General features: G+C 46.1%; 1 protein-coding gene across 1 annotated transcript in view; it reads left to right on the forward strand.

Moving 5' to 3' along the window:
• HPSE2 (heparanase 2 (inactive)) overlaps positions 1-14,821 on the forward strand; it is a 668,247-nt gene that overhangs the window by 1,876 nt on the left and 651,550 nt on the right. The window contains exon 2 of the mRNA XM_004701008.2: positions 1,179-1,336. Within this exon, the coding sequence (XP_004701065.1) occupies positions 1,179-1,336 (158 nt within the window). The remainder of the gene's footprint in view (positions 1-1,178; positions 1,337-14,821) is intronic.

Here is a 14,821-nt window from a genome sequence, read left to right on the forward strand (position 1 = left end):
GCCGGGCCGGGGGACGCAGCCTGGAGTCGGGGGTCCCGCGACCCTTCGGCCCCCGGCCGTGTCCCCACGAAGAGCCTGTGGTCGCGTCGCCACCTCGGCTTCCCTGTGGACTTGGGCTTCCCGGACTGGAACCAGCAAAGCAGTCCCAGAGCCGCGCCGCCTCGCCGGAACCGCCTGTGTGCGGCTGCCAAGTAGAAGTAGCCGCGGCGGACTCTGTTCCTTCTTAAAAAAAAAAAAAAAAAAGTATGGAAATCCGGAGCCGAAAGAGATGATAGTGCCAATTTTCCTCGGATGCTCGGCTTCCCTCCCATGCGCCAGCTCCACCATTCGGCCCATTTCACTTTACCTCCCCGTCCCCGCAGCCCCCCCAAAGTGAGAGGTAAAAAGATGGAGCCCAGCTTGGGGGGTGGGGATAAGTTTGGGGAGATAAAGTTGAGGATGTCAGGAGCTAAAGAGACCTTGCTTTTACTGTGTGTGTGTGCATGCATGTGTGTGTGTGATGCGCGAGCAAGGCGCGTTCTCTAGGTGTAGGTCTGCCCGGGAACCTCTCGGGCTGGGGGCGGTGGTGGGCGCGGAGGGCTTGGGAGATGGGTGCGGTGGTGAAATCCTGCAAAGAAAATCAACTTGGACTTTGTGGCGTTGTGGTCCAGTGTCCAGGCAACTCCGACTCAAGGCGACCCCGTGGCGGGTGTGGTGGGAACCACCTGGACCTCAGGCTCGGGTTTGGCTCGAGAGGAAGAAAGCAGGTTAATTGTCCCCACGGAGGCTGCGGTGGCTCTGCGGCCACGGAGCCAGGACCCCACTTTGAGGGTAGAAGCTTGGCACGGGTGGGAGTCCCGCAAACGACTCCCGTCGGGTGTCCAGTGCCTGGGGACTGTGGCAGGAGTTGGGCGATGGCTCCTGAACCCCGGGTTCGCCGCAGACGCGCCCCTCCCGCCTTTTGACCACAACAAGCACTCATTCGAACTCTTTGAAAAAGCCATACCTTTGGTGAGCGGCATTGGGGAGCAGTGGGGGAACCCCTTCGGCTGGCTGGGCACCGTTGGCATCACCCGTGAAGCTGGGCGGGCTGCGGCGCTCTGGAGACCAACTGCCCCGGGTGCGCCCGTAGGCAGGGGAAAGAGGGCCTAGCTTGGCGCCTTCGGGATCCTTTCCTCTCTCCTTCTCTGTCCTTGCAGCTCCAAGCGCCTGGTGACCTTGGCCCGGGGACTATCGCCTGCCTTTCTGCGCTTTGGGGGCAAGAGGACGGATTTCCTACAGTTCCAGAATCTGAGAAACCCTGCGAAAAGCCGAGGGGGGCCTGGCCCAGATTACTATCTCAAAAACTATGAGGATGGTGAGAAACTTGATTCTCCTTGCCGGGTGGGCTGGTGGGGGAGTTTGGGGGTGTGTGTGTGTTTTGTGTGTGTGTGTGTGTGTGTGTGTGTGTGTGTGTGTGTGAGAGGGGGGGCCACCTGATTTGGAGGAGAGCCTGGTTCGAACTCCCCTGAAAACAGCTGGTAGCTGCATACCAGGTACTCTGGAATGAAGACTCCTGAAGTGATTGTGCTGGGGGCTCCCCAGGTCGTCCTGTCTCTAGTAGCGTGCGTTCTTTGGGTGGCAGCATCTCAGAGCCAGCAAATTGGTAGCCCAAACCGCGAGGGTGTCTGGCAGTTTTACAGAATCGTCAGGGTCAAGTTCATAGTTTTACAGAATCAGCAGTCAAGTCTCATTCCTCACCTTCTGCACATAGTCCTCCCCGCCTTATCCATTTTTGTTCTTACCTTCCTGGGACAAGGATACAAAAGATTCCCACTGTAACGTTTTCCAGGAGAATCCCCTTTAGATTGATTTCATGTTGGGAAAGATTTGAAAAGGAGTTCTCCTTCAGACTGCCTGGTCTCCCGGTCACACACACACACACACACACACACACACACACACACACACACACACACACACACGTGTTTGTTTAGTTTTGAAATGGGATTATGAAGACCAGCCTTCTGTACTGCCAGGGTAAGGCTTGGAAGGAGTTTGAACACACCAAATCTGATTCCACTGTGACAACCTAGTCTTACATTTGAACAGTCTCATTTGTTACTAGGGGAAAACGAAGATAATATATTCAAAACCAAACTATAGAGGATTTGGTGTTAGTATCTGAGCTTTTTTGCAGGGGTAGAAGAATACACTTTCCTTTCAAGTGGGAGTTGAGGGTCTTCAGCCAGGAGGATGTGGAGATTAAATAGAAGAGGCACCAGGGGCCCTTCTCAGAGGGCTGTCTCTGCCATGCTGTTTCTTCTAGGTGAACTACAGTTTTATTGTTAAAAGATCCAGGGCCAGGCTTCCAGAATCCTCTGGATGTTGTTGTATCTTGTCCTCTAAGTAAGCAAACTGAGAAAAATGTTCTTGTATTTCCTGGGCTTTCACCTTCAAGGGAGATACTGGTTCAGTCTCAGGGTAACGGAGGACCATTGTTTGAAGTGCCGGAATGGAAAAAGAGGGCATCACTGTTGCCTCTTGAGTTTGAGCAGAATCAGACTTATCTTTATATTCTTTTACAGCTGTTGCTGAAGCAGGAGTAAGTGGGTAGGTGCTTAAGGCTCTATCTTTTCAAAGATACAAGCCAGTACCCCCCTCCCTTTCCTCCAAAACAACAGCAAGATGTGGGCTGCAAACAGAGTTTGCTGTGAGAGTAAAGAGTTAAAGGTAAAAGTTAATCTGAACAGCAGCTCAGATGATAATTTGACCCAGGGTCGGTCGCACCCAGGGTCACTGTCAGTTCTGTGATCAGACTAAAGAAGGGAGAATATTCTGGTTTTCCTGATGTGACAACTCTTCTTTGAGTTCATTTGAACGACCCCTCTTCAGTTGGTGGAAAACCTTGTAAGAGCCCCAGTCATATTGGGGAGGAAGAGCATTATACATTTTGGAATTGGCTTGTCCCCACCGCCTTCAACTTGTACCTAGGATTGTACTACCAGTTCTTTGAGAACAATGAGATCTGTTTATAAGGAGGGATGTAATTTGTTTCCCTTTGTAAAAGGAGAAAGTGGGCATCGAGGGGAGAAAGGAAGTTGGCAGAAGGCCCCTTCCTGTAAAATTTCATAGAATTAAAATACTCAGAAATGGAAAAGACGGAGAGGTCACCTTCAGTCCTCCGGACTTCAGGGCCAGCACAGGATCGTTCCATATGGAATCCTTTCCTTGTTTTGTCCAGCCTGGTATTAAACATCTCTAGGAATGTTGTTTTCACCACTCCTAGGGGAGAAAGTTCTTTTGGTCCATAGGCTTTTGCTGGCAAATTTCTCCTGAATTTTCCTTTTAGAAATATGCTCCAGATATTTACAAGGATTCCTCTTTGTGTTTTCTAGAGACCAAAATGATTTCAGTCTTCAGTGTGAGCATTCACTTTGAAAAAAAAAAAAAGAAAGAAAGAAAAGCCCCCTCACCCCATAGCTGTTTTTTATCTAGCTTACCTGGATTTAATTCTTTTAAAACTTTCTTTAAAGCCAGGCCTTCCAGACACTAACCTGTTTTATTGCTCCTAGCTGAACTCCTTTTGATTTATGTCTCCCAGGTAATACGATGCTCTGAACTGTATCAGTATTTGAGGCCTTAGCAGAGTTAGAGACTAAACAAAAAATAAAACAAAGCAAACAAACCATCCAAAACCCAAGAAATCATTGTTGTCAGTGGAATTTAGTCGGAGCAACTGGACAGGGCAGACTAGAACTGCCCCATTGGGTTTCCTAGATTGGGAAGCAGGTGGCCACTTCCTTTCCATGAGGAACTTCCTTCTCCTTGGACCTGTCCGTTAACAGTTGAGCACTATAACTACGTGCCACCAGGGTCTCTCCACAGGAGTGTCCTGTTCCTGTCTTCCTATCCTCACACTTCCCTAAATCACCCACGTTCTCTTTGTTTATGCAGCGCAGAATCGTGTCGGACTTTTTTTTTTGCTGTGCCTTCCACAATTTTGCAAACATTATACATGGTTTGTCACTTTTCATTTAGAGATAATTGTCATGGGCATCATAAAATCATTAGGATTCAGAGATTATGAGCATCATCAACCGATTAGGCCTCCTCAGTAATAAATGGCCCTATACTGGGCCCTTGTGCATCGAGGTATCTTATTTATTCTTTTGTAAAAGCATGTACTTAAACACAATTCAGAATGACACCGTACAATAGAATACACATCTTGGGGAGACAGTGAGGAGACTGTGAACTGTGGAGTGAGACTTTTCTTTGCAAACCTTCCCCCATCACATCTGACTGGCCCCAGACCTGCTGCTTCTCTGTAGCTTACGGCTAGCAAGACTTGCTTCGCACTGCTTCCTGAGAATTCTAAGAGCTATTGTGGGTAAAAGAGCTTGTCAACTGTAGAGAACTAATTGGAGGGGCTTAGTTTTATGAAAGGCAACTTCAGGAAATTTATAACACACATTTAACATATTTTAAATGGGATTAAGGAATGAATCAGTTTGGATGAGGCCAAAGTTTCTACACAGGGAAGGACACATTTAGGGAATTTTTGGAGATGACAATTACCTGTAAGAAACAGCAGTGGAGGACATAGGTGGCTTGTTGGTTTAAAAAAAAATAATTTTGGGTCATGAGAGGAGACGTACTTTGAGTTCTTTTATGCCCTAACATTTAGAAATGAACTGATAGTTCCAGTTTGGGGAAAATTTCTGGTTAATTCATGCATATCGCTTCCTTGAGGTGACTTTTTTGAGGCTTGTTTTCTCTTGAATTATATCATTAATAATGCAATTAACAAGCCGTGTGCTTTCATTTTCCACTGGTTTTTTTGAGCACATTAGTGCAATTTGGTCTTCTCTAACTTTGCCAAGTCACTGTTTATGTCTCACTGTGGGAGCTTCTCTGGTTACTCCGTTAATACAATTACCTGTTCCCCTCCAGTCAGACAATTTTAATTCCACACAAACCTGGTGATCGTGGAAGAAATGAAAATAAGATTTGTTCTTCAGACAATCTTATTGTCTTACCCTTTTGCCTAACTTCCTCTCTGGTCTGTGTGGTGTCATGGTTTACTTGCTCCTAACAAAGAGGTCTTGGTTAATCTTTTGTTCTTCAGTTTATTCTGCTGTCGTTTGCCCTTCTTTGTTATACATTCAGTGCCCTCGGTCTGTATGCTTGTCTCTTTACTGCCACAATCGTATCTTTAGTCGAGAGGTACACCAGCTTAATATTTCTAAAATATCACATTCACCATGTCACTCCTTTCCTCCCAAACCTTGATTATTTTGGGAGTGTGTATAGAAAACTCCTGAACTTGGCAAAGTCGTTCACCTTCCAGTATCAGTTCACTGTCTGGGCCTGTGTTTCCCTCCCCCATGCATGACAGCACTGATGGTTCCTTCAGAGGCTGCTTTCAGCACTTTCCTTATCTCACCTCGGCTTTTGTGGAGCCAGTCTATCTCTACCTCAAATGCCTCTCTTTGGACTCTCCTCCGATTCTACTCGGAAGAAGAGGCTCTCTACTCTTTGAAAGAGTTACAACCTCAGAACCCCACAGGGGCACTTCTAGCCTGTCCTGCAGGGTGGCTGGGAGTGGGCATCGACTCAATGGCCCTGAGTTTGGTTTTTGGTTCGGGACCCCACCCAGTGCTTGAAAGTACATTGCAACAGCGCCCTCTTTCCCGAAGCCTTGTTCCGCTAGGCCACTCCACAGGGATTTCTTCTCTCTGGTTGTAGCTTGTCCTGGTCATGCTAGTCTTTTGGCCCCTAGTGCCTTGTTTTTGTTATGAAACTTTATTCACATATGCATTTATCTGCTTTACCTTTCCAACAAGCATTTATAGAAAGAGACCCTATCTCATTATTGTATTTCCTAATAATGTCCAGCAGTATGTATGGCATGTAATATATGGGCACTTCCAAAAGCTCATGACAAAATTTCATTATCTTTCAGTACCATTTTTTTGTGAAAGTTTTGCCTCTGCAAGTATTTTTGGGGTGCATTATAGGTGAATAGCCTGGTGAAATTCCTGGGGAATGGAGGCAAATGCAGAGGGAACGACTGAATGTATACATGAAGATTTTATCCATTTCTATCTTGGTATATAGTCCCACAAAGACCACTTTTAATGCTGATTTTAATAACATTCCTTATTATTTCGGAGCTCTGGTAGTGCGCTCCAGTAAGCATTGGACTGCTAACGGCAAGGTCGGCAGTTCAAACCCACCGGTTGCTTTGCAGGAGAAAGGTGAGGCTATCTGCTCCCGATAAGATTGGCAGCCCTGGGAACCCTAGGTAGGATCACTGTGAGTCGGAGTCATCTTGTCGGCAGTGGGTTCTTCAGGATTTTAACCGTGCACTCTTTACGTTAGGTTGTATTGTTTGCCTTTTGCCGTTTCTGTGTCTGGTTTCCCGATTCCCAAAGCAAGGGGCCCTTTTCACATCTTCCAAACACCCCCTTCCTCCACTTCCCAAAGACTTTCTATTCAGAGAGTGTCTGAAATCTTGACAGCTGAATGTGAGCACACTTTGCAAATCCCCAGGCTCTAGACAACTGCTATTCTTGTTGTTCTGTCTGCCAGGAAGTCTTCCCACTCTAGCAAATGATTTCTTTTCGTTTTTAATGCTGCGGCCGTTACGTGTTGTCTTTTCCTTCCCATTCCATCAGAGAGGGCGTATAGCATAATAAGAACAGTGTGAGGCCAATATACATACTCATTTTCATGGTCTCATTTTATTCCACAAAAAATGTCTTGAAATTCAATTTTTTATTTATTAGCACGTATTTATCGAATATCTCTTCTGTGTTTATGTCCATGCTGAACACATATTGGAAGAGTAACAAAATAAGGGAAAGGACAGTGTCACAAATCACTATTAGGAGGAAAACCAGAGCCAGTTGCTATCAAGCTGATTCAGACTCATGGAACACCACCAAAGTAATCAGTGCTGTAGGCCAGATCTACTGATCATTGCTAAAATCAGGTGTCACTTTCAGGGGAAATGGGATGTTTGCTTATCCTCGCAGTATCTCCCTCATATGGTTTTAACATATGTCCACGGATTCTTTGGTACCCTCCCTCTTGGGGGTAGAGCCTAGTTCTACACAGAAGAGATATTTGATAAATATGTGCTAATAAATAAAATTGAATTTCAAGACTTTTTTTGTGGAATAAAATGAGACCATGTGGGATGATTTAAATGACTTGCTTTCAAAGAAAAGAGAGTCTGGAAGTGGAAATATTGTAACTCATAAGAGCCCTGGAGTTGGGCTGGGATCAAAGAGATTGGCAGTTCAAACCTATTAGCTGCTCCTCAGGAGAAAGTCGGGGCTTTCTGCTCCTGTAAAGAGCTACGGTCTCAGAGACTCCCAGTGGAGGGCAGGGTGGGTGGGAGAGGCACTTCTACATTGTCTTGTAGGGTCACTCAGTGTGGGCATCGACTCGATGGCAGTGAGTTTGCTTGCTATTTATAGTGGCAAAACCTGGCAGCCACCACGTACAGTGACCAAGGTCGCTTCAGCAGTGGTACGGCCGTTGAGCTCGTACCTCCCTGATGTGATGCCGTGAGAAGGGCCCTTCACCTCTGAGATGGTCTTCCCCGAAATCCACAGCTCCTCTGGTTGTGAGAAAACAGCAGTCAGACTCAAAACTGAGGGATGCTCTACCAAATAGCTGACCAGTAATCTTCACGTGACAGGCCCCGTTGGTCAGTGAACCCAGAACTTAGTTGGTGCGGTAACACGTATACCGATACAACTGCAGGCAACATAGACTGGTGTGCTAAGAGGAATCCAGTAGTGTACCAAGGTGAACTGGGGAAGTATGTCTGACTGCTGACTTAGCAAAATCCAACTCACTGTCTTTGAGTGGATTCTGTCTGCTAGCAATCCTCTAGAACAGGATGGAACTGTCCCTGTGGGTTTCTGAGGCCCCCGACTAGCTGTAACCATGGGAATAGAGAGCTGTATCTTTTTCCTGAGGAATGGCTGGTGGTTTCAAACTGCCAATCTTTCCATTAGCAGCTGAATAGGTAACCTCTACGCCACCAGGGCTCCGTCGGACCAAACTTAGGTCGGTGTAAAGTTAGGTCTTGGAAGATGGCCAGACTTTGGAGAGTCAAGAGAAGACGTGAAGCTCAAGAGAAAATGGACGAAGCAAACCTTTTTAAGAATGAGGGAGCTTCAAAGAGTGCATGACAAAATGGAATGAAAAGATAATGGATTTTCCCCACAAACTTTTAAAAGCCCCCTCATGTGTATTTGGACAGTCGAGACCACCGTGGCTGCATAGAAAGTACGTTTGAAATTATCTTAGTTCATGTTGCTAGAACCATGTCAAATTCTTTCCTATAAAAAGTCTATTTACATGTTTTGTAAATTTGGAAATGTTTACAATTAACGACTATATATATATATAAGTTCATGTTGTAAATTATCCTAGACAAAGCTCACGTTTCTAGAGTTATGTCTAAATTGGATTTTTAGAATTTCTAATATATTTTTGTTAGCTCTAAAAAGTACATGTGGCAAAGAAAAGGTTGGTTGGTGTATTAGTCTGGGTACTTTGAAGAAACAAATCCACAGCAACTCACGTATAAGAGAGAGTTTTATGTAAAGAAAATGTGCATCACAAAAACATCCCAACCCAATGCTGCCCAAGCCCACAAGTCCAACATTAACCCATTAACCCAACACCAGTCCACAAAGTCCTCCACCTCACAAAACAGAGGCAATGATGCCGACTGCAGGAGGAAAGCTGAGTCAGTGAACAAATAAGCATCTCAGCACTAGCAGGGGTCTCCACACGGCTGCTCCAGCACCCAGGGCTGCATCGGGATAGGTCCATGTAGCTTCTCCTTGGGGATGTCTTGTAGGAAGTCAATCTTGCAAGCTGAAGCAGGGAACTGCTAAGGCAGCTGCACTCTGGTGCGACCATCACAAAGCAAGAGACCCGAGAACTAGAAAGGTGAGGCTCACCACCCATTTATCCCTCCGCCTTTCAGTTAGCCCCACATGTGATTATCGGCCAGGCTGGCATAATTAACTAACTCAGTTGGGTAAATCCAGGTTTGATGGGAATCTTGAATTTTAGGCTGGAATTAGTCTGGGAGGTAACAAAAGGCTTTTTAAATTCCACTGGCATAGGAGAGTATGCATTTTGAACGTGAGCTTTCAATGACCCTGAGTGTCTCCCACCCTCCCGTACTACACACATTCCTGGGCTCCAGCTCAGGAGGTGTGTTTCATTGTGCTTTGATAGGTGTGTGCTGTGAAGCCTGCTTGAAAGAAAATTTAAAATTGAAATAGCAATTGAATTACTCCGTTACAGGGCATATAAAATAGAGACAGACCTTAGAATTTGTTTGGTAATTTATAGGTTACCTTTCCTTTGTCGAGTAACAACAACCAAAACGCTAGTCTTTTATCATATTCATTCATTAAACATCTAGTCACAGGTTCCTGCTTGATGCTGAGATTGAAAGACGAATAAGGCTCAACTACTATAGTCTAAGTATGCACTACTGACCTCTCGTCACATTAGCATCTGTCGGAAGCAGTTTCTAGAGATTTGTTGACCCAGAAATGTCTCTTTGCCACTTTCATCACTTGGCCTTTTTTAATGATTTGTTTGCCCCTAACTGTAGAGAGCTGTGATAAGATTCAACGCTGTCGTTAGGTGGTGTTGAATTCATTCCCACTCACAGGGACTCAGTCCAGCGGAACGGACCGTTGCCTGGTCCTGCACGTCCGCCCAGTGGTTCGCTATGTTTGAGTCCATTGTTTCAGCCACTATGGCGGTCTACTGAGTGTCTTACGCTTGTTTCCATTGACCCTCTATTTCACCAAGCCTGGCATTCTTCTCCAGGGACCGGTTCCTTCTGATAATGTGTCCGAAGGAGGTGAGACTATGTCTTGCCATCCTCACTTCTAAAGAGCATTCTGGCTGTACTTCCTCCAAGACAGATTTGTTCATGATTTTGGCAGCCCGTTGTATCCTTAACGCTTTACTGACACCATGATTCAGAGACACCAACTCTTCAGTTAGCCTTATTTGTTGTCCCGCTTTCATATGCATATGAGGCAATTAGACATGTAATATTGCATTATGACTACTACCGAGTCAATTTTGGCCCACAGTGCCTTCCTGTGTGTTTTCTGAGACTGTAAATCATTGAGAGCCTCTGTTTCCTTCCACAGAGCAGCTTGTGGGTGTGAACTGTTGACCTTGTTAGCAGCCCCGTGCCTTACCCATAGCACCACCAGAGCTCCTTGTATTAGGTGTCAGAGGTCACGTGAAATTGTATTTTGCCTTTGGAAAGCACACTGGATGCATTTTCTGTGACGCCGTTGACATTTTTACCCAGGTCCTCCGTGTGAGCTGCAGTTCACTGTATTCCTGTGAATTTAAGTTTAGTATCTCACAAAGATTTCATCATGGTCTTCTGGAGAGCAGTATCGGCATTGTGGCCATCTGTATAGTACTGGAAGGGGTGGAGACCTGCAGACACTGGTGTGTTTCTTAAGTAATTACAATGAATCCTGAAAGTTAGCAATTGAATCTTTCACTGGTGACCACACTTAGGTTATTTAGCACCTGGTCACTGGGCCAAAGGTAATTCATCAAATTGTACGAAAACTCTGCGTCTGTAGCCACTGCTAAATACCAGTATTTCTACTGCCGATCTCTTTTAGCTGTCCCTCCTACTTTCCCAAGCCCTGTTGGTGAGACGGGCACATTGTGGAAGAAATTTCCCAATTTCCCGCGTCTCTTTCCTGTGACCCCAGATGGCCTGCACCGAGCAGCTTCTGGGAACACTTCGGGAGAATGAATTGGATTTTACCACTCTGCTCTTTAGTGCTTGGTAATACCTTGATCAAACTTTTAGCCTGTGAAACAACCAGTTGGCTTTGGAGCACTGTGCGTTGTGTGAAAGAGAACGAGAGAACGAGAGCCTTTGTGGTTCTTCGGTCCCGTGGACTCAGTGCCGACTCAGAGAGAGAACAGAGTGCAACACTGCCCCCATAGTTAACAGAGCGGGACCTGGCTTGGCCCTGAGAGGCTTGAGCGTGTTCGTTTTATTTCCCGCATTCATCTATGGGCGGAATGTGGGCAAAGTGAATACCCACGTCCAGACAAGAGGACTGGTTATCTCGTCAGGTTTCTGACCTCCTTTGACTTTCAGGATATAGTTCCCCACTGCCATTGAGTGGATTCGGATTCATCTAGGACAGAATAGACCAGCTATAGAATAAGCCTCTAGGGTTTGTGAAGCGGTAAATGTTTATTACAGCAGACAAGCGCATCGTGCTCCACAGAGCGGCTGGTCGCTGGGTTCGAACTGCTGCCTTTGTAGTTAGCAGCTCGCTCATAACCCGCTCCAGCTCCAGGCCCCGTGCTGAGTCTAATTCTCTTCTCATTGCCACTCTGATCCAGTGCAGAAGCTTTGTGCAATTCAGTACATTTCTGACTGCCAATTATAGACCAAGTTTATCACTAGTATTGGAACATGAATTATACTCTCAAATTGCTATGGTCTCACATGGTCTCTAGTATGACCGCTTACTTCAGTGCCACGGATGCTTGCCGTCATTCTCCCTCTTCAGACTTTATCTCCAACCGTACTGCCGGTGCCTCTGCTCCGGATTCCACATCTTACCTGCTCTGCAAAGCTCCGCCCAAGTTCCCTCTCTAGTGAAATCTCCTACCAATCTAGTCCTCATAAAGCTCCCCTTCTTTCTCAGAAGTTTTCTGAAGTTTTTCTCTGAATTCCCAATCCAACTTAGTCTAAGTATCCCAGAATTTATGTTTGATTGACTTAAGCAGACATTATTTTTGTCTCTAGGAATTTGTAACCAAAACAAACTGGCACAGAGAGACCCAGGAAAAAACCCTATCTTGCCCTGCACGGAACAGACACATACACCGAGTCCAACAAACGATGTCATTTATAAACTTACTGTATGTGTGTTGCTTTCTGTGTAGTGGAGAATGAAGAGTGAATAATGTGAGCTGTATGTTTGGAAAAGTATAATGTCCACGTACCTACATGGTTGCATCGAGAAAGCTGAGCAGTAGATCTTATTTTCATTTGTTCTGGAAAGCCCAAAGCATTTTTAAATATAGACGTGAGGGAGTGGGGTTGGCAAGCTGGTAAAGGTAAATTGTCTTTAAATGGCAAACGGTGTGGAAGAACATTTATTTCTCTGCGGCCTAACCCTAATAATGACAATCCTATTACCTAACGCGTTTGAGTTTATTTTAGATGCCAGCTGCTGTTGTAAGCAATCTATATGCAATCACACATGTCATTGTTTCAACAACCCTGTGAGAAAAGGACTGTTTTCTTGTTTTGAAAAACAGGAAAACTATGGCACAAGGTAGTTCCATCACTTGCTCCAGGCCATCTAGCTAGTGTAGTAAGTGGTGGACCAGGCTGACCAGGGACCAGGGACTTCAGTCTCTCAGCCTGCAGGCTGATATGGAGCCTCCGCTATGAGCGTCATTCAACAACCAGTCTTAGTCTTCCACTAATTAACTGTGCCTCATTGAGTCAACTGGTAACTCTCCCGTAGCCTTCCTTAGTTGTTAAATGCAGAAAGATGTCGACATTTTGCACCTACTGCTAAGACAGCTCAAGTTAAAGATCTTCTCAGAGGGAGAAAGCTAGTCCATGGGAAGTAACAAAGCAAGATAAGGTATATTCATAGTTCAAGGATGTCGAACAAGCTTTAAGGACTGTTGACTTCTGGGAAGGGAGGTGAGAGAGCTGGAGTAGACAGGAAAGGCGTATCGGAGGAGGGTTTCACCTGGCCTTTGGCGTAAATAATGATGCTCAATGTCAGCATCATCGAACTCTTACGAGGTTTACACATGTTATCTCATTTAGTTCATAAGCCAGTCTCATGAGACAGGTTGTTTGTTTGCTTTTGGTGGGTAAAGAAACAGACGTGCCTTGTGCTTGGTCATGCCGATGAGTAGTCAGTGGAGCCCAGGTTATAATCCAGTCCTCTACGCACTTCATGTGTAAGTAAGAGAAAAATCCAATCTCTCCTTCACTCTATTTTCTGTTTATCCTCCGCGCGTTTATTTATCACCAAAAGGCGTGCACGAAGCATTGTGGGACATTAAGCACATCTGTGCCAGAGTTTTTTTCAGGAGGACATTCAAAGGGCTCGTGGGCCCGGACACCAGGGAGTTGTCAGGCACAACAATGAAAGGGGAATCACGAGGAGAGGCAGTTGAAAAGGACAGTCAGGGCATTTGGGGGTATCTTGAACAGAACAGATCCAAAGTGGAATAAGGTTCCTTGGTTCCTCTGAGAAGGATGTGGATTCTGGAAGTGGCGGCACTGAAGAGAGTAGAGAAAAGGTACCCAGAGCATGAGTGATGTAAGGACCATGGCGGGGGGAGGAGGGGGGGCAGAGAATATTTGAAAAAAAGTTGTTTTTCAAGAAGGTTACCATTGAATTGTGGGGTAATTTTAGAAATTTCATTTTTATTTGGAAACTGCCCCCATGGTCTTCCTGATTCTTTCCCCAGGTTCTAAGCTCGGTGAAGCTTTGCAAAGGGAACTGATCCTAGTGAGGCTTCAAGAGAGCGCTGGCTTCGCACTTCCCTCCATTATTTTTCTCTTTGAACTGAGCTTTTCTTAAATGGACTTGGAGAACACTTTTATTGCTACTTAAAATGAAGAAACCATGGAGCCAAGAGGTTATACATTCTGTCCAAATTCTCAGGGGTTATTTAAGTAACTGAATTACGGTGTTGGCAAAGAATATTGAAAGTACTGGGGCCTGCCAGAAGAGCAAACAAATCTGTCTTGGAGGCACCAGTGCCGGAATGCCCCTTGGCAGCGAGACAGCCGAGACTTGGTCTCATGCACTTTAGACATGCTGCCCGAGAGACCCGTCTTTGGCCAAGGACTGCAGGCTTGGTAAAGTGGAGGGTCAGTTGAAAAGAGGACGATCCTCAAGGAGATGGATGGGCATGGTGGCTGCAGCAGTGGGTTCAAAGAACAGCAAAGGTGAGGCGGGCACAGGGCCAGGCAGTGTTTTGGTCTGTTGTTTACAGGGTTGCTAGGAGTTGCATCTGGCTCAACAGCACCTAACAACAACAACAACAGCAGCAGCAGCAACAGCACTGAAGTGATTGCTCCAGTACGTTGCCGTACTGTGGTTGAGTGCCTGTTAGGGTCACTGCAAAGTTAGTGGTTTACACTGCTCGTGTTGGAGCAGGAAGGAGCCCCGGTGGCATAGTGGGTCAAATGCTGGGACTTTAATGGAAAAGCTGCTGGTTCGAATCCATCAGCTGTTCTGCAGGAGAAAGAGGAGGCAGTCTGTTTTCAAAAAGATTTACCGTGTGGAAGACCCTATGGCGCAGTTTTGTTCTGTCCTAGGGTCTCTGAGCTGGCACTGACGCGATGGCTGTGGATTAAAGCAGAGCAGCCCCTGGCTGGTGCTAATGAGCAGCAGGCTTGCCTGTTAGCTGAAGGGTTGGCAGTTCAAGACCACCCAGAGGTGCCTTGGGAGAAACTCCCGGCAATCTTCTGAAAAATCAGCCACTGAAAACCCTTCGGATCACAGTTCTGCTGTGACACCGCGACTTGGAATTGACTAAGGGCAACACGTGGTGGGTGACAGTATAACAGTACCGTGTTCTCATTCTTTACCAAGACTGCTTTCAAAGTCTTTCCGCTCAGAATTTATGTTAGCCGAACGTTTGGAAACAAAGCTCAAGGATCGCTATAGTTTTTCCCCCGTGGCTGTTTCTAGCTGCTTCAGGCCCTCATTACCTTCAGCTGGACTCTGTAGCGTCTCAGTTGGTTTCCTCTCTCCAGCCCCTTCAT

The sequence above is a fragment of the Echinops telfairi genome, unplaced genomic scaffold (genome assembly GCF_000313985.2).
Source record: "Echinops telfairi isolate 266 unplaced genomic scaffold, ASM31398v2 ScPeMD7_70;HRSCAF=299, whole genome shotgun sequence".
Taxonomy (NCBI): Eukaryota; Metazoa; Chordata; class Mammalia; order Afrosoricida; family Tenrecidae; genus Echinops; species Echinops telfairi.